The sequence below is a fragment of the Canis aureus genome, chromosome 19 (assembly GCF_053574225.1).
Source record: "Canis aureus isolate CA01 chromosome 19, VMU_Caureus_v.1.0, whole genome shotgun sequence".
In the NCBI taxonomy this organism is placed as follows: Eukaryota; Metazoa; Chordata; class Mammalia; order Carnivora; family Canidae; genus Canis; species Canis aureus.
This window is the reverse complement of record NC_135629.1, coordinates 50,058,396-50,086,189: the sequence shown is the minus strand read 5'-3', so window position 1 is coordinate 50,086,189 and position 27,794 is coordinate 50,058,396. Positions and strand designations below refer to the sequence as shown.

The 27,794-nt window shown below is 44.7% G+C and overlaps 1 protein-coding gene across 4 annotated transcripts in view; it reads right to left on the bottom strand.

Moving 5' to 3' along the window:
• The window catches only part of CACNA1A (calcium voltage-gated channel subunit alpha1 A), a 214,563-nt gene that overhangs the window by 150,363 nt on the left and 36,406 nt on the right, over nt 1-27,794 (bottom strand). For all 4 annotated transcript variants that reach the window (XM_077859712.1, XM_077859713.1, XM_077859714.1 and 1 more), the window contains exons 2-3: nt 25,929-26,035; nt 23,956-24,095 (exon numbers count right to left, since the gene is read on the bottom strand). In XM_077859712.1, coding sequence (XP_077715838.1) covers nt 23,956-24,095; nt 25,929-26,035 — 247 coding nt within the window. The remainder of the gene's footprint in view (nt 1-23,955; nt 24,096-25,928; nt 26,036-27,794) is intronic.

The window sequence follows — 27,794 nt, the reverse complement described above, 5'->3', positions numbered from 1 at the left end:
TTTTGGCTAATATTGGCTAAAATCTTAAGTCACCCAAGAAAAATTTGTGTCCCACCCTCTGACTTCTCCACCCCCCACCCCTCTCCACCCCAGGGGAGCTGCCCTCCCCTGCAGGGAATGCCCTTAACCAAGACTTCACTCCTCTTCCTTCCCTTTTGACCATCACTAACAATCAAAACAGTCAATGCATGCCAAACACTGGGCTAGATGCTCTGCTATTTTATATAATCCACATGACAGACCTCTGTTTCTTGTAATACAGCAGACCCAGCAATCAGACAGGCCCTCTTGCTGAAAACAATCACAAATCCTGCATAAAATCTAAAAACCCTCTTATTGAAGCATGGTAGGCCTGACAATTTAAGTAGATAATTATCAGCCTCAAATTTAAGTGAAACCAAGAGCCTCCAGGAAGCAAGCAGAGTATCAAAAGCCACTTTTGCTTTTCTGCCTAACCCAGAAAACAGCTACTTCGAGGTTGACGGCCTCCTGAGGAACAGGGGCAAAGTCAAAGCCTAAGGCCCACGAAGACTACAAATCTAAAAAGAGACCCCCTGAATTAGGAGGGGGCCCCAAGAGGCTACTGCTTTAGGGTTAGAATCCTGGAGCAAATTTACTCCATCCTCCTTTCCCTAGTGATTTTCAAGAAAGTTACTCTGGCACTCAGCAGAGAAGGAGAAAAATAAAAGTCTCTGTGAAATTATAACCACAAGCTGGCTTTGCAAACCCTGGCATCCTAAATTCTCAAAATGTGGGTGGTCCAAAAGTTTAAGATGGCCTTAGAATAGGAGCACTCCAGACACCTGGGAGGAAGAAAATGCAAATCTTCCACAGAGGATCTACCTTTGTCTCAGGCCCCTGAGAATTCCTCCCAACATGTCTCAAGGAGAAGAAGCTTCACAAACAAGAATAGAAAAACACTCAAAGCAACAAGAGACAGGAAGAAAAGCCATAAAGAACTGAGATATTTAAGTTATCAGATGCTAATTATGAAATAATTCTTTGTATGTTACATTTAAGGAAATACAAAACATTATGAAACATGTAAAACTGAAAATAATCCCCCCAGTGGGGACTCTGACCCCCCCAAGGGACACCTGGCAATATCTGGAGACATTTTTTGGTTGTCAGCACCTGGGAGAGGGGGGCGGTGCTTCTGACATCTACTGGATTGAGATGAGGGATGCTGTGTCCTACAGCACACAGGACAGCTCCTTACCTCACAGCAAAGAATTACCTAGCCCATATGGTGGGCTACAGTGCTGAAATGGAGAAATCCTGCTGTAGGAAAACTATCTACTTAATGGGCTGGGTTAATGGCAGATTTGATAAAGCTCTCTTGAGAGTCCAGAGGTCAGGGAGAAGCAGGTCAGGTTACCCTCCTCATTTGACAAATGGGTAAACTGAGGCATATAGCCTGCCAAGAAGTAAGTCCCCAACCAGCATCTACCAAACTTGAGATCTGTGCTCTGAACCACTCTGCTATTCTATTTAAACCTGAGAGAATGGCTGCCTCCCCCTGCTTGTGTCTCTGCCTTTCTTTCCTGCTTGCTACTTTCTTTGGCAAAATATTTTGAGGAAAATAGAATTGGTCTAAAATGTCTGACAGAAGACACATTGTGCTGTATGAGCATGCAGGCAACAATGCCAAGAAGGGAAGAAAAGCACAGCAATTTCCATCGCTAAAGCATTTACCTTCCATTAACTAATTCTACCCCACAGTTTACAGTGAAGGGGCTTAGGGTGTTTATCTTCATACAGAAGCAGAGAAAACAGAATAAAGGCACCAACAAAAAGTCTTCCCTCTATTGAATAGTCACTGGAAGCTGGGATGTGCGGTCCCAAGCAACCCCAAATTTGCAACCCCTGAGTCCTCATTGCAGGATCCTGAACAAGGTACTTATAGTCTCTCAGTGTTTCAGTTTCTCTCTCGATAAACTGAGGATTATTAAAAATCAGCCCCACTGGATTGGTGCAAAGGCCCAATGAGGTGTGCATGAAGGACATGGCACATGGCAATTGCTCCATGTGACCAATGATTATTTCTATCAGAGGAGCAGCAAAGCACAGTGCTAAAGAACACAGACTCTGGGATCACACTCCTGGGTGTGAATCTCAGCCCCACCACTCGCTCACTCACTGTGTGGCCTTGGGTAAGTTACTTAACCGCTCTGTGCCTCAGTATCCTCCTACATAACATGTGGACAATAACAGCTCTTACGTTACAGGCTCTTTGTGAAGATTAAATGAGCTACTATTTAAAAAGGGCTCAGAATAGTGCCTGGCTCATAGTAAGTGCTAGCTGCTGGTATTCTTATCACAATTTCAGAGAATGATTAAGCTGAGGAGCGTGGTATGGCTATACAAAGGCAGGAACCAGGCCTGGACTGCCGACCACTGTATATCCTGAGGGCCTGGCACATGGTAGGAACTCAGTAAGCAATTTTTGAAGGAATAAAAAATTTCCCCTTTGAATATAAATAATGGTGAAAGGGAATATAAGGGAAGGGAGAAGAAATGTGTGGGAAATATCAGAAAGGGAGACAGAACATAAAGACTCCTAACTGGGAAACGAACTAGGGGTGGTGGAAGGGGAGGAGGGCGGGGGGTGGGGATGAGTGGGTGACGGGCACGGAGGGGGATACTTGACGGGATGAGCACTGGGTGTTATTCTGTATGTTGGTAAATTTAACACCAATAAAAATTATTTTATTAAAAAAAATTCCCCTTTGGGGCACATGGGTGGCTCACCTGGTTAAGCATCCGACTCTAGTTTTCGGCTCACATCATGATCTCAGGGTTGTGAGATTGAGCCCCGCCCTGGGCTCTTTGCTGGGCCTGGAGCCTGCTTGGGATTCTCTTTCACCCTCTGCCCCTCTGCCTCCTCAATTCCTCTTTATGTCCCAATATTGACCCAAAATATGACTACCATATACTGGGAACTTACCCAGGAGTAGGCCCCCTACTGAGTACATTACATCTTTACAACAAAGCTAAAAGAAAGGTGGTATCATCCTCAGGAAACTGAGGGTCAGGGCGGCCCCACAGCCAGTGAATGGAAGAACCAGAATTTTTGCTCACATCTACCTGGATTCCCAAATCCAGGTGCTCAGTCACTTCCTGCCACCTGCATTCTTTTCTTCAGCCTGGCCATCCTCAAGGATTTCAGAGCTAACTCCTATGCCTTAGGAGCCTTCTTGCTTATATGTCATTGTTTTTCCCTTGGCCCTGTATTTTCACCCCTCTACTTGGCTCATTCCTTGCTTTTAATGGGGAAAGTATTTAGTTCTTTGCCTCAGTTTCCCTGTTCATAAAAGACAGACAGACAGTAACAAAATCCTTCCCATAGAATGGCTGTCAGGATGACACTGGTGAACAGTGCCTCATGCAGATCAAGCCCCCATAAACACAATCGTCTCTAGATTCCGAGTGTTGACTAACTAATTACCCTTCACCTTGACCCTGGGGCTCGCACCTTCAGATGTGCTGACCACCCCCTGGGCTGGGTCTTGGTCTCTTCCCCATTATTTTACTTTCTCCAAGCTGACTTATCTAGCAATTCCTCCCCCATGAGGCCTCCGTCACTGTGTGTGCATGCGCACCCGTGCACATGCATGCGCACGCGCGCGCACACACGCATTATCTCTTTCTCTCTCTTCTTGCAGCCTCTCCAGCCACTAAAATTAGCTCCATCTCCAGTCCACGTCCCCAGCGTGCCTGTCCTGGTTTCTCTGGGCTCCCAGCCACTTGCGATAGATACTGTGTCTCAGATGCCACACGCTGCCTCTCTGATGCCAAGCCACTTCCCCAAACAAGGGGTATCCTGAGATACCAGAGCAGGTGGGGTGGGGAGGAAGGGATTTCACTCATATTCCTCCCTGTATTTAAAAACAGCTGACACAAGAGCTGTCCGCCCCCCACCCCCTACTTCTAGTTCCCAAAGGTCAGAGAAAACCTTTAGCCAGTGAAACCTCCAGGGCCCCAAGTGAGTTAAATCTTGATTTTTAAACCATGGAAGAGGGGTACTGGGGTGGCTCAGTGGTTGAGCATCTGCTTTTGGCTAAGGTTGTGATCCCAGGGTCCTGCAGGGAGCCTGCTTCTCCCTCTGCCGATGTCTCTGCCTCTCTCTGTGTCTCTCATGAATAAATAAATAAAATCTTAGAAAAAAAAACAATGGAAGAACAATGATCCAGCAATTCTACTTCCGGTCTACACCCCAAAGAGCCGGAAGCAAAGATTCAAATAGATACTTGCACACTCATGCCAGTATCATAGCAGCATTACTCACAGTAGCCAAAAGGTAGAAGCAACCTAAATATCCACTGATGGATGAATGGATAAACAAAATGTGGTATGTCCATATAATAGAATATGATTCAGCCTTAAAAAGGAGGGAAATGCTGACACCTGCTCCAATGTCCATGAATCGGGAGGATATTACCCTGAGTGAAAGAAGCCAGTCACAAAAGGACAAATACTGCATGATTCCACTCACAGGAGGTCCCTAGAGGAGTCAGAACCATAGAGACAGGAAGTAGATGGTGGGAGTCAGGGGCTGTGGGAGGGTGATGGGGAGTTAGCATTTCATGGGAACAGAGTTTCAGTTTTGCAAGATGAATAAGGTCTAGAGATGGATGCTGGTGATGGTTGCACAACATTGTGAATGTCCTTAATGCCACTGAGGTGGACACTTAAAAATAGTAAAAGGGGTACATCTTATGTTAGGTATATTTTATCACAATTAAACTTTTTTTTTTTTTTTTAAGGAAGAACAATGAGACAAGCCAGCCAGGAGGAGACAACAGAATACTTGGGCACAGAAGGGTGAGTGCCTCAGAGGCACTAACTGGGGCACAAGCTTGAAGCTCCTGGAGCATTTTACTAGGAAAATACATGCCACAGATTATTTGTGGAGCACTTGCTATGGGCCAGGTCCAGTTCCAGCTCTGGGACACAGCAGCAAACACAACAAACAGAAGTCCCTGCCCTCATGGGGCTGAGATTCTGGTGGCAAAGATGGACAATAATAACCAACCAATAAGATATAAATGTAGTCTGGCAGCTGCTCATTAGGGGTGTGGGGGGAAATAAAGCAGAGAAGGGGGAGTGGGAATGTCAGAAGGGGGATGAGCAAGTTATGGTTCTGAAGAATATTTAAGCCAAGCAAATGAGGGCAGAGTCAGGTGAAGACCTAGGGGAAGAGTGTTTCAGGCAGAAGGAAAAGTCTGTGCAAAGGCCCTGAGGTTGGACCATGTCTGGTGTGTTTAAGGGACAACAAGGAGGCCTGTGTAGCTGGAGCTCAGTGACTGAGGAGGACAATGGGGAGAAATGAGGGCAGGCAGGGGATGGGCAGAGCTTGTGGGGCCTTGTGGGCTGTAGAGAAGACTTAGATCTTTCTCCAAGTGAAGTGGGAGCCATGGAGGGTTATGAGCAAAGAAGGGACACAGCCTGCCTCTAGTGCTCCCAGGCGCCCTCTTGCTGCTGTCAGGGGGACAGACTGAGGGGAGACAGACTGAGGGAGGGAGTTAAGAGACTAGAATACAGGGAGAGGAATGATGGGGGCCAGACCAGAGGGGACCATGAAGGTAGTGAGAAGTGGGTGGATTTCTGGGTAGAATCTGAGGATGGAGCCAACAAGATTCGCTAACAGACTGGGAGTGAGGATGTGAGAAAAAGAAGAATGGAGGGACTCTGAGACTTGGGGCCCTAGCACCTAGACAGATTTTTCTGAGACAGAGGGTGGCAGGTTTGAGTGACAATGATGAGAGTTTTTTGTCAGAGGGATACGTGATTCAGCACCTCACGTGTCAGATGGACCCCTAGAGATGCAGAAACTGATTTGTACCAACAGCCTCGGACCAGGGGCTCAGTTGGACTAAGGCTGGCCTCAGCCTGGCTGAGGGTGTAGGTCAGACCGTCCACCTAGGTCTTGCTGTCTCATCCTCAAACAGGGGACCTAACAGGCCTGATGCAAAGAGCTCAGGCGGCTTCTGGCACAGAGCACATGCACACGAAATAGGAGCAATTATTATTATTAGCAAGAAAAACTCCATGTATCTAGCTAAACTCTCCTGGGCAGGACTGCGTCCGCCAGCCACAACCTCTTGGAGCTAAGTCAAGCAGCCTGGAAGCAGAGTCTTCTCTTCCCTGATTCCGGCATCTGATAATCATGGAATCAGCATCCTTTACTCCATTTATTGACCGTGGCTTTAAGAGTCAGACCTTATCACTGATATCCCAATTCCTCCACTTCCTAGCCACGTGGCCTGAGGCAAATTCTCTAGCTTTCCCAAGCCTTGGTTTTCTCATCTGTAAAATGGGGATGATGGCTCACACCTCATGAGAGGTGGAGACTAAATGGGATGATCTTTGTCAAAATTCTCACAGCAGAGAGCACAGCCACAGGCAGTGCTTCTCCTGTGGTCACTATTATTACATATATCTTTATTTGCCCTGCAAGTGAGGTATGACAAGCCCCATTTTACAGATGAGGAAGCTGAGGCTCCGAGAGACAAGGTTTGGCAGAGGTCAGCAGAGCAGTGCAGTGCAGGTGAGTGCGAAGGAGCCAGCTGCCCAGGCTCACCCTGCCTCCTGCCTTCCTCTCACCTGGTTTTGTCTTCCCAGCTGTATAATGGGGACAAAGGCAGCCCCTATTGGGAGGGATATATTTGCAGGATTAAATGAGATAATCTACTTGATGAGGACAGCACTGGGTGGGCACATGGTAAGCTCTCAGGGAATGTCAGTGCCAATCTGTAATGACCCCAGGTCCCCAACCCAGACACTGAGGAAGCCTATGCAGTATGACTTTAGAATCTAGCTCCTGATCATGGCTCTGCTGTTGCACCTACAGATTAAAAACATGCAAGCTTTGTCTGTTCCTTTACAAAGGACTAGGAAACATAAAATTAGGGGCTGTTCCCCCAATCCCTTGCATTCTCAAAGCTCCCACTGCTCTTGGCTTCCCAGGATGCCCCTTGGCTGCCACAGCCCCCTGAGTGAGGCCAGCCTGAGAGCAGAACCTTGGCTGTTCCTGTGTCTTAGGCATTCTCTACCCTTCACTCAGGCTTTAGAGCAGCAGGACTGAAATTAAGGATGTCTCGTGCTTCCTGCTGTCCATCCCTCAGCAACACCTGGGCAAACCTGCCAAAGGGCATGGTTCTTTCTACTGCTAACTATGAATGCATTCATCCATCCATCCATCCGTCCATCCATTCAGTAAATGTTTATTGAGCACCATTCTCAGGTTCTCTACTAAGTTCTGAGTTCAGTCTTTGCCCCCCAAAGGAAGAAGACGGGTGATTAACCCACTATACAGATGTCACCAGATTCCATAAAGAAGGGACATAAACTGGCCTGATATTAGGCACAGTGTAGGGACATCAGGAAGATTTCAGTTAATATGTACTTCCTTGAGTCCTGTGAATGCCCTCCCTGGCAACTTGGCCCCCCTCCAAGTCCCCTGGACCTTCCTATGGTGCAGCAAACTAAAGGTCTACACTTAGCACAAAAGGGGAACTTATTCTCTAACTGGTCAGTACCTGTGTCGCTCCAGTTGTTAAATACTTTAAATATTACATATGAGTCAGAATTAGCTAGACCTAAAGGAGAGAGCATATTCCAGACACAGGCAACAGCATTTGCAAAGGTCCCAGGGTGAGTGAGCAGATGCTGCTGTTGGAGGAGGCTGGCAACCCTCTCCCTATTTTCTCCCTCTAAAATGCAACTGTGAACAGAAGGAAGCCTGGCCCTGCAGTGGGGTGGATCTGCATCCAAGTCCTGCTCCAGAACTTTCCATCTGTGTGACTTCGGACAAGTGACTCTTCCTCTCTGGATCTAGTTTTCCTCAACTTTAATAATATTCTTGGAGCTGTGGGGAGGCTTGAAGGCAATAAGGTATGTAAGGGGCATGGCACATAACAGGTGCTCAACTAATGCCAATTTCCTTTCTCTGAGATTGGCCTGGGTTCTCATAATCTGGAGTTTCCAGAGGGGAGAGGGGTGGTGTTGCTTATTAAAGGAAGGCAGAAATAAAACAGAATTAGGGTATGAAGAAGGGATGGAGAAAAGTTCTCCACACAGATGCTCACCACCCTGGCCTCTGTCCTCCTAACCTGATAGAATTGGAAGAGGTGGGATACCTGGGTAGCTCAGTCAGTTAAATGTCTGCCTTTGACTCAAGGTTGTGATCTTAGGGTGCTGGGATCGAGCCCTGTACCAGGTTCCCTGCTCAGAGAGGAGTCTACTTCTGCCTCCCTCTCTGCTCCTCCCCCCTCTACACTCATGCTCACTCTCTCTCTCTTAAATAAATAAATAAAATATTTTTTTAAAAAAGGGAAGAGGTTTCCATTCAGCTTTGACCAGGAGCAGATGACATTAAGGAAGAAGGAAGGAAGGAAGGAAGGAAGGAAGGAAGATAAGAAAAGAAAAGAAAGAAAAGAAAGAAAAGAAAGAAAAGAAAAGAAAAGAAAAGAAAAGAAAAGAAAAGAAAAGAAAAGAAAGAAATATCAAAAGCCCGGTTGACATAAGGAGACAGACTGTATGGCTGTGAACTGTGCTGTGTTTACATAGCAGGCAAGAAATCTGTTCCCTCACTTCAATAGCACATGAGGGCTCAGAACTCAGATATCAAGTCGAGATTTGATAAAAGCTGTGTGATCTTCCCCACCTTTAGTTCCCAGGTGGCCATATGATGGGCCCTGGGCTCTCAGCAGAGCCTTTGCTGGCACTTTCTTTCCTTTTCACTGTGTGACTGACATGGTAATAATAACACGTCATCTCTGTTTCTTGCTAAAAGTCAGGAATAAAAAGGAAGGGTAAGGTGTGGCACCAATGACTAACAGAAGTCAGGGCAGAAGGCCTCAGGGGACCAGAAATCAGGGTCTCCATGGTTCCAGTGAATAACTTCTTGGATACACCCTCTTTGCAATACAATGTACTGCTTCTCCCACTAAGAGATGGGACCTATTGCCCCACTCCTTGAATCTGCACTGGCTTTACTGCCTGCTCTGGCCATCAGTGGCTGAAGTGAGGACATTGCATTCCTGGGACTGGCCCTCCAGAGGCCTGTGTACTCCCTCTTTCTTCTAGAAACGCTGCTTCTGCCATATGAACAGGCTCACACTAGCCTACTGGAGGATAAGACCACATGGAGCAGAGTACAGTGGGTCCAAGCAAGACCATCCTAGACCAGCCTACAGCCAACCAACATGCAAGCAGGAGAGCCACCCAGCTGCCCCACAACTGACCACAGATGCATGAATGAGCTTACCTGAGATCAGATGAAGTGCCCCTTTGAACTGCCAACCCTCAGAATCATAAGCTGAATAAATGCTGTCACTTTAAGCTGCTGGGTTTTGGCATTGTTTGTTATGCACCACTATTATGGCACTATGTAACTGATATGAAGGAGCATACAGAAGAGATGATTATAAGGTGAATGAAGACAGTTTTAAAATAAAATGTTCTGACTTTAAATGTACCCTTTTAACCAAATAGAAAACCAAAAGTTAGAACAGTCTCTAGAAGGGTTAGAAAAGTGAAATACTTTCCCACACTCTCTCAGAGCTAGATGTGGCAATGTATTTCTGGCCATGAAATGTAAGTAGATTCTCGATGGATAGTTTCTGGGAAAGATTTTGCTCTGTCTGCTGCAGAAATTGGCAGAGCTGGATGGGGTCATCTTGTCCCTACTTCTTCCTGCCTGGAAAGTGGACATGATGCTGAAAGCTCCAGCAGCCATCCTACAACCATGAGGTAAAGGCCAAGAGATTGGCCAAGAGATGCCAGTCAATGCCAACCAACACCCACCACCAACTTTTTGTAACATGACAAAAAATAAGCCCCCATTTGTTTAGGCCACCACAGGTTGGATCTTCTGTTACCATTTCTGAGCCACACAAGACTTCACAATAGGAGCACAAAACCAGACTTCTTCCTTATACAGATGTGAACACATGAATTGCTATGCCATTCCCAGTGGAGAGACTACCCTGCTAATACAATTCTCACCTCACCGTCAGAGAAGCCCAGTTTACTCATTTCTCCCTTTCTGAAACAAATTCTACTCCTTGCTGCCAGCCAAAGACAATGCAAAATGTTGCTAACTCATCCCCAATCTTGGACCCTGGATTTGAATCCTGCTTGGCTCATCTGCTTCAACTTTCTATGCCTTTTATTCACTCTGACCTCTGTTCTTCTCTGCACAGAAGTCCCATGCCCCTCAGGCCAGGAAGGAGAGAGTCCTTTGTCTCCAGAATATCAATGGAGCCCAAACTTCCCAAAGGTCTAGGGTCTGGCTTTTAGCTGCTCCTCCTCCTTTATCCCTTCCCTGCAGAGTGGTTGTTCTCAATTCCCATTTGGGGCTAACAGGGTGAGCTTTGTTTTTATCTCATTTCTGCTGGCTAGAGATGAACTGACCTTCAAGATCCTTTGCCAGGATAACTAAGGAGTTGAGTGTAAAAAAACCAGGAGAGTGTAGCCATCAAAGTAGACACTCTGGGTGCTGTGCCCATGTCCCTCATTGCTCACTCTGAACATCTATGATGTTCTGGCCACAGAAGGGTGCTCAGTCTGAGTGCAGAGCCAGGAGAGCAGGGAGCACAGGCCCCAGGATGATGTCCCAGCCCAGCCCCCTCACTCCTTCGGTGAGCTAACTCTGAGGGATGTGTGCTACTTGCCTCCCAAAATTCTCCAGGGAGATGACACAAGCACTGAATTGCTAACGGCACTAACTCGTTGGCTAATGTAACCCTTACTAGCTATCTTCTCTTCATTATCTTACCCCTCTAGTTTCCATCTGTGTTTCACGGGATCTCCAAACAAGCTGCTGGCCTGAAAATCTCTCCCCCAGCGTCAGTCTGAATTCTGGATTGCAAACACCAGAAACTGGCTGTCTGTCTGAGGCATAGAAGGGATTTTTAGGAAGCTCAGATAATCAGCCAGAGTCCAGAGGAGGGGACTTGGAAAGTGGGCAGGAGCACTGCAGGCAGACCAACAACCTCCACTGCAGCAGGCTGCCAGGAAGGAAGTCAGGAACCATCTTTTTGTGTTTGAAACATTCTACTTTCCAATTCCTGGGTCAGGGAGCATGTGAGTGGTTGAGTTTAAATCACACACCCTGATTACCAAAGGGTGGAGAGAGGACGACTTCTCTCTCCAGAAACCTTCAGTTTGTGAGTGAGTGTGGAGCCTGTGATCCAGGAGTACTACGCATGAAGGGGTGGGGGTGGGGGGGTTCTCCCCAGATTGGGAGAGGGGAGTGGATGTTGGATGCCAAACTACCAGGAGCCAATGTTCTCTACAGCGAACTAACTGGTCTGTGGAACTGGGCCTGGAGAAGCACTCATAATTATTATCATCACTATAATTATAGTTATTAGAGTTATAATAGCTAACAGCACTGAGCACTTATTCTGTGCCACTTTCTAAGTGCTTTATGTATATTATCTCATGGAATCCTACCTTTTGAGGTAGGTATGACTATTATTCCCATTTCACAGATGAGGAAGCTGAGGCTCACAGAAGCACCAAGGCCCTTCTCCTTTTTTTCTTCAAACCATCCCTCAGTCAATACTATCCCTAAATCTACTCCACCAAGTGTCAGACAGGAGCTCATTAAAATTTTCAAACAACTCTACTAGGTAGGGTGTGTTCTTATTCCTGTTTTCCAGATGAGGGGCGCTAAGATTCAGGGAGGCACAGTCATCTGCCAATGGTCACATAACTGAGGAATAGAGCTGTGTTTTGAATCTATTCAAACTCCTAAGCCCGTGATCCCAATCACCAATGTGTATGTTACTTCTGGAGTTGCCCACATGAGGAGGAGCTGACGGGCAAAGCAAGGTTGCAATCTGAAGGCTCTACTACCTGAGTACCTCTCAATGTAGGACTCGCCCCTGAAGCCAAAATTCATCAGACATATCACTACCGAGAAGTCACGCAGGGTAGAACCTCAATTTCTGCTGCCCTGGTGGATTATATCCTTGCTCTACGAGACACAGCCTCTCTAGTGAATTTCCTATATATCCCCAAGTGAAACCATCCCAAACACACCCTTCCCATTTCATGAAGATCTGTCCAGATGTTTTGGTATGATGTAACTAGAATTTTATTTAGGAGGAGATGCATAATAATATGTGACGCCATTTTCTTCATCTTTCTAAACATGCCCACCATTTCACTCTTCTGATAAAAAAGAAAACTTGTAAAGGAGAGGAACAAGACCGGGACATCAAGCTAGTCCCCAAATGAGTTCACCCAACCCTCAAACCCTGGCACAGATGGTAGAAACTACCAATACTTTTCCTCCTTCATTTGCTTTTCAATCAGATCTTTGCCACCAGGACTTCATGTATCCCTATTACCCCCTATGGACAACCATTTAGAGTTACTCTCTTCCTCCTGATTACAAAGCCCCAACGGTTTTCTCCTCTCTTGGGCTGCAACTGATGTAGCTGACTGGGCTTGCCTCTCTTCCTAACTATCTGCCCACTGAATCTTCTGTTTCTTTCCTCTTCCTCCCTCTGGTCCCTAACTGTGGGTGCTTCCCTGACCCTGCATTCCTGAAAATGTCCTGCAGAGCTCAGACATTTTCCAGCCTTACCCACCTCTTTGTGGATGACTCTCAAGGCCAGACAGGCCAGGCAGGCTTTAACCATATCTACATGTGTCTAAATAACATTTTGACTTTGATGTCTTGCAGGGACCTCACCATGACTGAAATAAGTTCCCACTAGAAGCGTCCTGTGCCCCTGCAATGGAACCACCATGCTACCCGGTCAACAGTAGATGATGATCATGTTCTAGAATGTTCTTTTTTTTCTGGGAAAGAGTCCTTAAATCCATCCTTTCCTTCATATTTCCATTATCATCCCAGACATGGAATCACCCCAATTCTAGGACCTGCTCCACCACGGGGATTCTCCTCCCCAACCCTCTCTCCTCTTGACTACATTTTACTGCTAAAAATTATCCATCTAATCTTCATCTCAACCCAACAAGGTAGGTATTAATATGAATCTCATTTAACAGATGAGTAAAATAAAGACTGCTTAGTAAATCTTAGTAAATCATTTGCCCTAAGCCACACATCTTCTGAGCATGAGAGCCAGGATTTGAACTCACATCCCCAAAGTGATGTCCTGTGTTACATGGGAGAGTTAAGTTCTGGTTCTGAAGTAAAGGGAACAAAGGAGAAATTACATAGGCTCAAAAACACCCTCAACAAAACTTTAAGTCATCCACAAAGCACAACATGTATGGTTTTGCATATTTAAGTCTGGGCAGTAATAAGCATGTATAATGTGGGCAGTAATAGGTGATATAAAAGAATCTAAATAGTATGCTTCATGTGACAGATACTGCTAACTGACCCAAAAGCCATTTCCCTCTCCCCCATCTTTTTTATGAGCAGAACTAGCTTTCCATAAAATGGCAAAAATGCCAGACACTCAGGTTTCTGGTCTACCTTGAAGCTGGAAATGGTCATGTGACCCAGGTATACCCAATCAGATGTAGAGGGAAACCTGTTGGGAACTTCTGGGCAAAATTTGTTTCTCCTAGATAAAAAAGAAAAGCCGCTAATGAGACTTTTCTCTCTCAGCCATTACTTTCCTGCTTTTGAATGAGGCTCTGAGAGAAGACGTGGCAGCCACTTTGCCACCTTGGGGCAACAAGTCATGAGGTCAAAATCCATCTCACTGAGGGGAATGGGAGGACATCACTGAGCCATTTAACTAATCCTGGTCCACAGATTTGTGGATTTCTAAGTCAGGTAACAAAAACGTCTACTTAATGCTAAAGCCCCTTCAGAAATCTCTTCTGTTACTTGAAGAGGAAAAAAGCAGCCCTACCTCATATACTGGGTTCTATGAAGAACATGAATCATGCTTATTCCTTGGAAAAATATTCACTAAACGCAATGGCAGATAGAAATGACCTCACTATTTAACTATTATCTTTATCCTTTTTCTTTTTCTATGTATGCCAATTATATAACAATGATTTTGTATAAGTCAGATTTGCATAGAATGCAGTTCTGCTACACACTTACCAGTTTCTGCTTTGAGAACATCCAGGGCTATTTCCTATGAATCAAAACTCATCAGTCTAGTTTACAAAGACCTCTCAGTCTGATCCCTCCTGTCCACTCAATCTTATAATGATTCAACTTCACATCCCTGGCATACCAACATGAAGCAAATGAAATAAGCACTAGCCACATTTTAGTGCCCAGAGCAGGGCTTAAAAGAGTTTTAGATTTCCGTCCTGTCTCTGTTCCTGCTCCCAGAGTTTCATCTCCTGAAATTCTGTTGGTGGCCTCCAAATATGCCTGTGAACAGTGAAAACAAAACAACCCATGACCTCCAGCACCAACTATGTCTATTCAGCACCACAAAAAAAAAACTTGACTTCTAAAATCAAAGCTTCTTAGGGTGGAAGGGACTCTTGGGCATTAAGTATTTGATACTTTTTAGCCTGTGATATCTCCAAAAGACGTTTACACATAGACAAGTTACACACTTAGAAAATATATTCCAGCTGACTGTTTCAGTGCCCAACCTGCACAACCATACACAGTAGGCCTGAGAACACACCCCTTGCTCAGACCCCCCACTTGCACACAAATCTGTTCATTCTTGTGCCACTTTTATTAATGCAAAGTACCTAAGAAAGCTGATTTTAGGAGGAGTTTTAGAGCTCAACACATAAGACACGCCATAACTCCTGGGGCAGGACCACAGCCAATGGGCAGGCTTATCCTTGTCACAGTACATTTAATAGTTAAGCCAGCATTTCCAGCTGCCCTCCAAAACTGCACCATCTGATCTAGACCAGGCGAAAGGTCTGGAAAGGGAAAGGGGCTTCTGTGCCTCAGTTTATTGAACACAGAAACTTCCCTCAGCATTGGCAGGTTATAGGTACCATCGATTCAGTCATTCTGTCAGAAACATTTATTGAGTGCCTACTGTGTGCCAGGCACTATTCTAGGCATGGGCAATAGTACCATGAGCAGGAGAAACCAAATCCCTGTCTGCAGGGAGCTTATTAGTGGAGGAGACTGGCAGAAAATAAATACAATTTCTAGTTTGTTGGAAAGTGGCAAGTGCACAGAAAAGAAGGAGGAAGTGTCAGAATTGTTAGAATTGTAGATAAGGAGCCAGGGACATTGGTATAAAATCTTAAAGATGAGGAAATGGATTGAGAGGTGCATACCAGGCATATGGCACTGCAAGTACAAGGGCCCCGAGATGGAAATATGCCTGAAATGTTCAAGCAGCGAGAAGCCAAGTGAACAAGGGTGGCGGCTGCTTAGGGTGGGAGATGATGGGGGGAGATCAGAAAGGTTCTTGTGGGCCATGGTGAGGATTGTGGCTTTTACACTGAATAAGACAGGAACCACAAGAAAGATGTGAGCAGAAGAGTGATTTGATCTAATTTATGTGTTAAAAGGATCTTTCTGGCTGCTTGTGTTGATAACAGGCTGTGGGGGAGGAGGGTAGAAGCAGAGAGACCTGGGCATAGGCTGCTCCAACAAGCTGCCTGAGAGATGATGATGGCTTAGCCCAGGTGATGGCAGTGGAAGTGGAAGGAGACAGAAACTACAGAATTTTTGAAAGGACTAACCATGAGAGAGGAGGTGTCAAGATTTTTAACCAGAGTTCCTAGAAGGATAGAGCTGTCATTTAATGATATAAGGAGACACGAAGAGAAATATGAGAAGGATTCACAGGAGTTCAGTTTTGGACATCTTGAGTGTGAGATGCCTGTGGATTCCTCCCCACTCAGGGACTGTAAGAGAGCTCTGGGCAGAAGACTTAAGTTTGGGGAACATCAGTACAGAAGGTATTTAAACCGTTGAGATTGGCTGACATCACCAAAGAGCTCATTATAGCCAGATAAGTCAAGAAAAATGGGGCTTCAATTTTCCTAGACCCCGCCCCACCAAACCTCAGCTCTACAATTCTGCCACACAACCCCACTGAAGATGAGGGCTTGCTGTCTCTGGATCAGGCCCAGGTCCTCCCCAGAGAGAAGAATGTCCAGTTTCTACAACCTCTGTCACAGCAGAGCATCTCCAGTGCCTATAGCCCCTTCCTGCAAAAAGCAAAGCACAGTGTTTCTCACTTGGCAGCCTCTGCCTCAGCCCCAGGCACCCACTTGCTTCCCGTTCCGCTGAGATTTCCTCTGCCCGCCAGGCAGCTGCCTCCTGGCCCTGGTGAGAAAAGAGGAGTCATTTAGCCCTGCAAACTGTAGAGGCAGTGGCCAGATGCCTCTCTGGAGGCAGGCTGGTGTTTGTCATAGCAATTCAAGGGGACAAGCCCTCGATCAGCCCCTAAACCTGCTGAGAGATGAATAGCAAGGTCTTCTCCAGCCACACAAGGAAACTGGCCAAGAAGCTCAGTATGGAGCAATGTCACCTAGCCATCTGGTCCTCACTCAGGTCATCCCTACTCCAGTCAGGGGTGGAGGGAGAAAGGGAGGACGTATTTATCTGGCAAAGTGTGCTGTGCGCTGTCCAGGGTGCTGAAATCTCTAACCCGCCAAGCTTCAAACTATTATGGTTCCAAGATAAGGACTTTGGGGAGATGATGCTTGGAAATACAAGGGATAAACTAGAAAGCAAGAAGTCAGTAAAGGGTGCACTAATGAATGGGTATCATTGTGAGCAACTGGTATTCGATCCTGTGGAGGGCCCTTTGAGAGGTAGGACACTCCTCCAAGTCTTCTCGCTGAGCAATGGGGAAGCCAGGCTATTTATACACTTGACTCCCTCTCTCACCGGTTAAGGGCTGCTCCTAGGGGGTGCTAAACGTCTATCATGTGGGCTGAACAAACTTCTGTGATGCTGGAGAAGACCCTCCAGCACAGATGCAGAAAGATAAGAATGCTGGAGGTAGAAAGAGGTTAGCTTGTATGGGAACTGCCCACTGCAGGTAAACTCAGAGATGAGTAGGATAAATATAGAGTGGGGCACTTGCAGCATCTACCACACACCTCCAAAGGGATATGTTCTAATTTCTTTCCCTTCAATCCATCAACTCCCATTCATGAAGAACTCAGAATGGCCTAGGGGCTCCATTCATGGTGTTGGCTGCAGTATTGCCTCCTCCAATCCCTACCACAGCCCAAGGAAGCAGACACTACCCCTTTTCTAGGTGAGAACACTGAGGCTTGGAGGGATCCATGCACATTCTCAAGTTCATCACTGGCAGAGATCCCTCCAGCCCTGAAGCCCAAGTCTTAACCATTGGTTGATGCCAGTCTCCCATTTCTGGACATCTCTTTTGCCCATTCCACACCCCCATGCTACAGACGAGTCCAAAATGGGGAAGAAAAGTAAAGATCCCCCTGGAAAACCTGACTTAAAAATAGTATAAGACTCAAGAACATGGATTCTGGCTCCAGATCTACCTGAGTTCAAATCCTGGATCAACCACTTATGAGATGGGTGACACTGGGCAAGGTGTTTAGCCTCTTTGAGCCTTAGTTTCTTCATCTGTAAAGTAGGCATAATAGTGATACTTAATTCAGAGGGCTGTAAAGATTAACTGAGCATATATACATGCACAGTATATCATGTTATGAGTGCCTTCTAAGTTCTAATTTGTCAATGTTGCCATTGCTGTTAATAATAGGTATTATGTCCACAAGGATACCAGGCTGAATACAGCTCTTTGAACTTAACTTGAGCCCCAGGGTATCCTAGTTTTAGGGTACTGTCCCAGCAGAATGGTTGAGATCCTAATCCATCCCTTACTAGCCAGGGGACCCTGCGCAAGTAGCTTGACCCCTCTGAGCCTCAGATTCACCTCTAAAAAAGGCTTGTGGAACTGAAGTGTGATAATGCACATAAAATTTTTAATATAGTGCTGGCATACAGTAAATGCTTAATAAATGATGGGAATAACAAGCATGGCAACCAACATCATTACTATCACCATTGTTGTATTACAAGATGGAGAAGCTAGTTCCTGCCGCTAGAAAGTGAGCCTGTTCCTCGTGGAACACAGTTCAATAAACATCATGACAACCAAATGCTTCGAACAATAAAAATATCAATGCTCTCTCAACAATAAAACTCTCTGAATGATAAAAAGCATTTGTGCCATACTAGGGAATCCTTCTGATACTGAGGGTGACTGAACCACAAGGGGAGAAATTAATGCAGAGAAACATTAAAATAAAATGCATCTGATATTTACAGAGGCTGTTAGTCTCATGAGTTAGAGTACTGATTGGGTTTTGCTGTTGTTGTGTTCAGAATGCTGTTTTTATTTTCAGGCAACTCAGAACAGCAACATGGGAGGCGAAGGAAGGAGGAGAGAGTGAAGAGTGGCCACATGTGTTTGTTAAATTAATCAAAAAGGGAAGACAGCATGAGGTGTGTGACTCTGGTCAAGTCATTTTAATACCACTGGGCCCCAGTTTCTTCAGCTGTATAAGGGGGAACCAAAATTATTTTCTGAGGCTTCCTTTCTATATCTCTGGAAAGGGGCCACAGGCTGGATACTCAAAAGATAGAAGAAAGGAAAAGGCAGGACTTTAATGGCAGAAGCTCAGGAGGGGGGCATTTAAAAAAAAGATTTTATTTATTTATTCATGAGAGAGAGAGACAGGCAGAGCGAGAAGCAGGCTCCCTGCACGAAGCCCGATGTGGGATTCGATCCCAGGACTCTGGGATCACATCCTGAGCCAAAGGCAGACGCTCAACCTCTGAGCCACCCAAGCATCCCAGGAGGGGGGCATTAATCATCTACACCATTCCCACTGCCCTCAAACTGGGGTTTTAGGCTCCTTGATGTGAACACAGCTTTTGATTCTGGAAATTTCCTGATTTGCCATCATCCCAGTGTGATTTTGGGCAAATAACTTAGCCTTTCTGTGTCTTAAATCCCTTGTGAGTGAAATAAACGGTTTGGACCTGCCAGAGTCCACTGAGTCCTAAAATTCGCTGATGCTATGAAACCAAAGCCAACATCCTTACCTGATGGTCCCTGAGTAGTTAGGTATTTTCTTCACTTCTGATACTCAACAAAACTGCCCAAAGTCCGGGACAGTTTGTAGAACCTTCCAAAAAGGAACCTTCATTTTTACAGAGCCATGAAATGTCAGAGTTGGCAAGGACCCAGAGCTCATTTGTCCCATGCCTTATCTGATGTCAGAGTACCTGTTATAGACTCCTGGGCTGTTTGACTATATCAATGCAATGGTCCCCACCTCCATAAACAGTTTGGTGCATTTTCCAGAACACTCTGATTCTCAGAAGTGTTACCGCTTTGCAGCCATTTATTTTACTGAGCACCTATGTGCGGTACAGGGTCTAAGCCTGTGAACGCAAAAACAATCGTCTTCAACCCTACCCTGGTAACATCCACAGTCTCTTTTGTTAACATGCACAATTATATTTTTTTTTTGTTTTTTGTTTTTTTTTTTACAATTATATTATTTGACCTCCCAGATGTTTATATATATTTGAGCATTACAGCCAAAGCTCTGTCATTTCAGAAATACAGCCAAGCTTCTGAAATTTTCCTCTTACACGATTTCAATTTAACGATCAGACCTTCAAATACAATAGAAGCACACTTCAAAGGGGTTTGATAAAATTGCAAAGTTAGGGTCTCTAGAGGCCTTGAACTACACAGAACAAACCAAACTCAATGGGTACGATATTTTCTGTCAAACTTTACACAAGAAGGCGGCACGAACATTATTAATCCATGAAAAATGAATGGTGTTTTAATGCTGCGGTTCACTTAGAAATGTGAGAAGACAATGAGTTAATCAGAAAGCGCTCATTAAGGCCATGTTGTCTCAGTGTCAGATTAATACACTCAGGTCCCCTCCCCCTGGAACCCGGAACTGAGAGTGTACTGCATTTGTATGACAGCATCACTACACAGAAGGCTGGCTTTGCAGGGCTTTTTGTCCCTGCTCTCCATTCCTCACTTACAGTCCAACAGGAGACTAAAGAGCCCCTTGGAATCTGAAGTAATGAAATTTGAGCTGTGTGCTTGATTTGAAGGAGGTAGAACCACCAGACAATGAAGAAGAATGGCTGATTATGGGAGAAGCAACAGGGAGACAAGCAAGAGAAAGGAAGGCAGGAAAAAATGAAGAGGGAAAGGAAGAGGAGTAAGAAAGGAACAGAATGGTGGCTTCTTGTGTTCACAGCAAGACCCCCTGAGAATCTAATGAGAACTATAGACCAGAAACATATAATCTTTGCATGCAATTTCAGAGGGTTCATGGATCCCATTAATTCTAACTATGGGCTTCCATCTTTAGAGCCTATCTGTCTCAGATAAATTTCTCCTCTAAAGTCTTATCAGATGTTAAAAACTAGAAAAAAAGAGCTCCTTGTTGTAATCAAGGGGCGGATGCAAATATCCTAGGGGCTAACTTATCACATGGCCACCTTTCAACTTAATGACCATTTAGTGAGACTTATGACATGCTCAATGGTACACGAGCTTCTCTAGATGTTCCAAGAACCATGTAAAAAAAAAAAAAAACACAGGGATTTTTTTAAGGCTTCTTCCTTCCAGCAAGGTCAAGCCAGTCCCTGCCAACACAAGTCAGCCTCCCCAGGGAGCATAAATTGGCACAACCACTTTGCAGAGCTATTTGGCAATGCCTCATGAAGCCAAGGATGCACACAGTACACAACTCAGCAGTTCCACTCCCAGGTAGATGCCCTAGAGAAATCCACTGGCGAGAGTGAGGGGACAGCTTGGTTCAAAATAGCCCAAAGCTGGAAACAACCCAAATAGATAAACACATGGTAGGATATTCATACTGCAGAATATTATGCAGCAGTGAAAATGGATCAATGAGACGTAGACTTGTCAATCATAGTAATCTCGTGGTGAGTGCAGAAGGAAGACTGTAGAAGGAAACATTTACAGAGAAACTTAAAACTGTGAAAAAATGCACTATATATATTTCTTATATACTACATAACCAAAACGTAAAGTAGGTACCACATATTTCTTATATTTTTATTTACACGTATTTAAAAGGGTAAATACATAACTGGAAATAAACACAAAATTCAGGAAGGTCTTCTGCACAGGGAAGAGAAAGGGACAAGGCCAGGAAAGGAAACACAGAGGACTCACACTGTATGAGAAAGGTTTCATCATGGGGGGGCCTGGGTGGTTCAGTGGGTTAAGCGTCTGACTCTTGGTTTTGGCTCAGGTCATGATCTCAGGGTCGTGAGGCTGACTCCTACATTGGGCTCCACATTCAGTGCAGAGTCTCCTTGAGTTTCTTTCCTTCTCCCTCTGCCCCTCCATCCCCAGTACTTGCACACACACACTCTCTCTCAAATAAATAAATCTTAAAAAAAGAAAGAAAAACAAACAAACAAATGTTTCATTTTGATCACCTTCCTGTCCTCATCTCTTCCAGTCTCTCCTTCATTACTCTGTTCCAGCCACTCTGGCCTCCTCATTTTTCATCAAACATACCAGATACATTCCAGCCTCAGGACTTTCACCTGTCCTGTTCCCTCTGCCTGGTGCTTTCCTTCTTCAGCTATCCTCAAGGCTCATTCACTTACCTCCTTTAGGTTTTCATTCAAATACTGCCTTCCCAAGAAAAGTATTCCTTGGTTTCCAGCCATCCTGCCCATGTCCTTTTCTTTCTTTTCTTTTCTTCCTTTCTTTCCAGCCATCCTGCCCATGTCCTGTCTATGTCCTTTTCTTTCTTGATTAATTTTTCTCTGTCCCCTGCCATCTAATACACTAGATATTTATTCACTTATTCATTTATTTAGTCTTTCTTCACCACTTGACTATCTGTTGCACAAAAGGAGGGACTTTTATTTGTTTTGTTTACTGCTGTTTCCCAGAGCCTAGCACATAATAGCTATACAAAAAATATTCATTGAATGAATATTTGCATATACAAGTATTTTTTATATTAGTCTCTACTTTTTGAGTGTCTGAATATTTTTGTTATGCACTTAAAAAAAGATTTATTTATTTTTAGAGTGAGGGTGTCCACAAGTGGTGGGGGGGGCAGAGAGAGAGAGAGAAAATCTCAAGCAGACTCCCCGCTGAGTACAGAGCCCGATGCAGGGCTTGATCTCATGACCCTGAGATCACGACCTGAGCCAAAATCAAGAGTCAGATGCTTAGCGGCCTAAGCCACCCAGGTGCCCCTTTATTATAGAATTTTAACAACAACAACAAAGTCAGCTATTAGGATGTTTCACAGACGAGTTTCCTACTAAGGTAAGAAATAGGTGCCAACATCACAATATGTCTCTGGAACCTACCAAGGTCCCAAGCCACAGGACTGTGGGCACAACCAACAGAGGACCCTCGGGAAGCACTCAAGACTATTAGAGGCTAGCCCAGGATTCCACAACAGACCACTCGCATCTGAATGCCTCTACTAAAACAGCCCAATATGACAAAGCTCCTTTTGGGAAAAGCAGCATTGCTCTGAAACAACAAATGTGCTCAAAACCTGAATTATAGGAGCCAAGCCAACAGAGCATGGTGCTAAGACCCATGACATCTGCTGGGAGAGACAAGATCTGGAATAGCAATAGAGCGAGGAGAAATGTGATCCTAGAAGAGAATTATGACCCCACTGAGGTGAGCTGTGACCCTGCAGAGGGGAGCTATGGCCCTATAGAGGGGAGCTATGACCCTACCAAGGGAAGCTGTGATGCTGCAGTGGGGAGCTGTGACCCCACAGAGGGGAGCTGTGACCCTGCAGAGGGAAGCTATGAGGAATGAATAGAGGTCTTGGAAGACAAGCCAATCTTAGCTTGGAGGAGAGGAGTTGGAGTGGAAGGTACAGAGGAGCCAGAAATCAGCATGAAATGGTAATGTCTACGCTGGCATCTGTTACAGGGCTTTTGGGTCCCTGACAGAGCCTGACTGGCTACTCAGCAAATCCACCTTCCTTTCCTTCTAAGCACAGACTGATGTTTCCCAGCTTCCCCTGCAAGGATGTGTGTCATGTGAATAAATTCTAGTCGAAGGAATAGGAAAGGAAGAGGCATGTGCCAGGCCCTTAAAACCTCCTTAATATCACTTTTCATGCTAATTTCTCTTCTGTGGTTTGCTTCAGACAATCACCGAGTGCTTGGAGGCTGTGAGTCAAGAATGAGGAGCCACAATGTAGCAAAGGCCTGGGTTCCCTCAATCACTGCTTGGAGAAGAGAGATCCACCAACACAGAACACCTGTTTTGGACTTTCAATGAATGAGAAATAAATCTCTGTTGTGTGTAAGACATCACTTTGTTTTTCTCTATTGTCATAACAGCTAGTGTTACCTTATAGAGAGGGTCCTTGGTAGAAAGCATATACACACTCACCTTTCAACTATGGTGTGCTATATACAGATGCAACAACTCTTCGAAGCCAGTCACACTATATGTTATCTAGTTTTATTTTCTCCATATCCCTACCACAAATTGTTGCACCCAGAAGTTCTCAACAAACATTTACTAGCTGGAAATCAAGACCAACTGGAAATAAAGGCATCCCCAAGTGAGGCAAGAGGACCACACATGCACAACAGTTAAAAACTTGAGTTCTGGAATCACACAATATCAGGTTCAAATTCCAGTTCCACTAGCAGGATGATCTTAGGCAAGTTCATATCTGTGTTTCGGATCTCTCTATGGTCATATGAGAATATTAATATTTCCTAATTCATTGGGTTGCTGTGAGGATTAAATGAGAGAATGCACAGAATGTTTTTTAGAAGCAGTCAACTCTAATAAGCCATTATTCTAATTGTAACCGAAATCATTTGCTGCAACATACAGCCAGGGTATGGAGGTGGGGTGCAGAAAGGCAGAGGCCTGTTGAAAAAGAACATGGAGACTCAGCCTTCCTGAGTCTAGCCTGGACACACTACCCATGATGTTTCCAAAGTCTTCAGAGTTCAAGATAATTCTAAGAAACACAGCATCTGACACTTACCCTGTTAGCACCACCACAAAGTCCATCACGTTCCAACCATTCCTTAAGTAAGAGCCTTTATGGAAGGCAAATCCCAGGGCGATGATTTTAATGCCAGCCTCGAAACAAAAAATTCCAATGAAGTATGGTTCTGTATCATCCTGGAAGGGAGAGAAGGTAAGTAAGGTCAAGATCTTTGGCTGGGCAAAGGGTGGCACAACTGGGGACCCAGCCCATCAGGAGATCTCTACCAATTTTCCCTCACCTGTCCTATCCTCTAGCACTCACTGCCCTCCAACACATCCTTCCCAGAGTTCTCTTGGCTGAAGGCTTTTGTAAGAGAAGTGGAAGTGTGGAGAAGACACTCTCTTTCTTTCCTTCTGGCCAATCTCATATATCACTTGGCCAAATAGAATGTTTGGACCCATGGTATCCAGTAGGGCAGCCATGGATCACATGTGGCTATTTAACTGTAAATTAATTTAAATGAAATAAAATAAGAATTCACCTCCTCAGACACACTAGCCACATTCCAGTGACTACTATATTGGACGGTGCAAATGGATAGTACTTCCATCACTGGAGAAAATTCTACTGGAAAGCACCAGTTCAGTATCTTTGTCAGACGCATCACTCAAGGCCTTTGAGGTTGGATCCTATACAACAACCTCACTTCTGGATCGGACACTTGTGAAGGTTCTCAGCTGGTATGCACCAGTATAGCCATTTAGGTTGCTAAAATATTGGAGTAATACTTCTGCATTTGTTTGCAAATGGCCAGGGCTCTAGTCCCCAGCCCCTCACTGAACCTCCTGCCAGTTTTTGGCTTCCAACTGATAGTCTATAATATCTGAAATTAAGCTTTAAGCTCTGCTCCATCAGAGCCCCTACATGGATGTTTTCCAAACTGTTAAAAGTTTCCCAAGCTTTAATTATTTGCATTCTGCCTTCATGATTCTTTCCCTATCAGCTTGCCATAGTACTACTATTTGCTTCCTGTTTTTCCAGTTGACTCTTTTTTAGTTAGCTTCAGCTTCAGCAAAAACAAAAAAAATAAAAGTCTTGAAATCAAAAGTTTGGTGGGTTAGTGATATTTTTTAGATATACATTATAATTCATAACTATTAAAATTCAGACATCTTGGGACGCCTGGGTGGCTCAGTGGTTGAACATCTATCTGCCTTCAGCTCAGGGCGTGATCCTGGAGTCCAAGGATCAAGTCCCGCATCAGGCTCCCTGAATGAAGCCTGCTTCTCCCTCTGCCTATGTCTCTGCCTCTCTCTTCTCTGTGTCTCTCATGAACGAACAGATGAAATCTTTAAAAAAAATTTAGATGTCTTGAGACCCATGTATACTTTGTGGATTAGGAACAGATGGATTCTTACATCCCCCTCTACCTACATTTGAGCTATTACAGCTGGCTCTGAAAAGGTAACAGAAAGGGGAAAAGTCTCCTTTGTTGTACTGTCAGAAAGCCAACCAGGGGGCTTGGGGATGGATAGGGGGATCGAGAAAGATCTTAGTGCTAGTTTATAGCTCTGCCGAGTTTCACCAAATGAGTAACTTTGAATGAGGACTATGAACATCTCCCAGAGCTAACATCCATGACAGGAGACATAAAGGATAGAAGAACAAGCCAAATGACATCATATGAAGCAACCAGGCTGACATCAGAATGTGGGACATGCCTCAGGGACATGGGATTGGTTTCTTCCAGAATCAAGGGCAGGAGGGAAAATAGTTGCTGTGGTATAAAAGGTTTAAGTGACATAACAAAATCTAGACCCTGCTTAGATCCTGATTTGATCAAATGACTGAAAAATATTATTTCTGAGACAATCACAAAGATTTGATTCCTGACTGGGTCTTAGATGGTTCTGAGCTCCATGATCCAGCTCTTGGCTCCAAGACTGTGAGCCCACTCTACCTCTGCTCCCACGGCCATTGAAACTTGCCTCTAAAGTGAAAGACCCCTCAAGAAAGACATCACTCACCAGTCGTTCAGACATTGGGGTCTTGTCATCGTCAGGTAGGTGTTGCTCCAGAGCAAGGACAATGCAGTTTGCTATGATGGTGGCTAAAATCATATATTCAAAGGGAGTATGGAGGAATTAAGGAAAATCTTCTCAGCTTATTTAGGCTCACAGCAAAACTCAGCAGAAGGTACAGAGATTTCCCCATTTACCCCCTGCCCCCACACCTGCCCCCCCCATTATCAACATCCGCCACCAGAGTGGTGCATTTGTTATAATCAATAAACTTACACTGACACATCATCACCCAAAGTCCAGAGCTTACATCAGGGTTCACTCTTGGTGCTGAATATCCCAGAGGTCTGGACAAGTGTATAATGACATGTATCCATCACGAGAGTATCCCACAGAATAATTTTACTGCTCTGAAAAACCTGCAGATGACTTTTAAAGGAAAGTGTAGACATTATTCCTCCATCTCACCTCCGACATTCATTAAGCAAATATTAATTCAGCACCTACTGGGGGCCAGGCCCTGTTATGGCCATTGGGGATAGAGTTTACAATAAAACAAACAAAAATCTCTGCCCTCATGGAGAAGAAGTGAGTGTATGAGATAACCACACACATAGACTGTTACAAAGTGGCGAATGCTACACAGAGAAAAAGCAGAAAGGGAGACTGGCAGGTGCAATTTAAAGTATACTGGTCAGGGATGCCTGGGTGACTCGGTTAAGCATCCACCTCTTGATTTTGGTTCAAGTCATGATCTCAGGGGTCATGAGATCAAGCCCTATATCAGGTTCCATGCTCAGCAGGGAGTCTGCTTGAGATTCTCTCTCTCCCTCTCTCTCTGCACCCCCTCTTGTGCATGCGTGTACTCCCTCTCTCTCAAATAACAAACACATAAATCTTTTAAAAAATAAACAAAGTACAGTGTGATCAGATCTGATATCAAAAGCATGAGCAACAAAAGAAAAAACAGGTAAACTAAACATCATCAAAATTAAAAACTTTTGTGCATCAAAGAGCATCATCAAGAAAGTGAAAAGACAACCAACAGAATGAGAGAAAATATTTGCAAATCATGTATCTGATAAGGGTTTGGCATCCAGAATATATAAAGAACATTCACAACTCAACAACAAAAGGCAGTCCAATTAAATAATGGGCAAACGGCCTGAGCAGATATTTCTCCTTAGACGATATTCAAATAGCCAATCAACACATGCAAGATGCTCAATATCCTCAGCTGTTAGGGAACTTCAAATCAAAACCACAATGAGCTACCACTCCACATCCACTAGAATAAAAAGAAAGAAAAGAGAACAGTAAGTGTTGACAAGGATGTGAAAAACTGGAACTTTTGTGCATTGCTGGTGAGAACATAAAACAACGTGGCCTCTATGAAAAATAGTTTGGTGGTTCCTTAAAAAACCCACAGAATTACCATATGATCCAGTAAAATATATCTTAGGTATACACCCCAGAGAACTGAAAAGGTACTGAAATGCATGTTCATAGCAGCACTATTTAAACAGCCAAAAGGTGGAAGCAACCCAGATGCCCCTCAGTGGATGAATGGATGAACAAAATGTGATCTTTCCATACAATGGAATCCTCCTCAGCCATAAAAACGAAGTACTAGTACATGCCACAATGTGGAGAAACCTCAAAAACATGCTGAATGAAAGAAGCCAGACACAAAAGACCCCACACTGTATGGTTCTATGTATGTAAAATGTCCGTAACAGGCAAATCCACAGTCAGAAACCAGATCGGTGGTTGCCAAGGGCCGGGGGAGGGGTTTGGGGAGTGACTGCTTAATGTTTTGGAACTAGACAGGGAATGTACAACAAACACTATGAATGTACTAAATGCCACTGA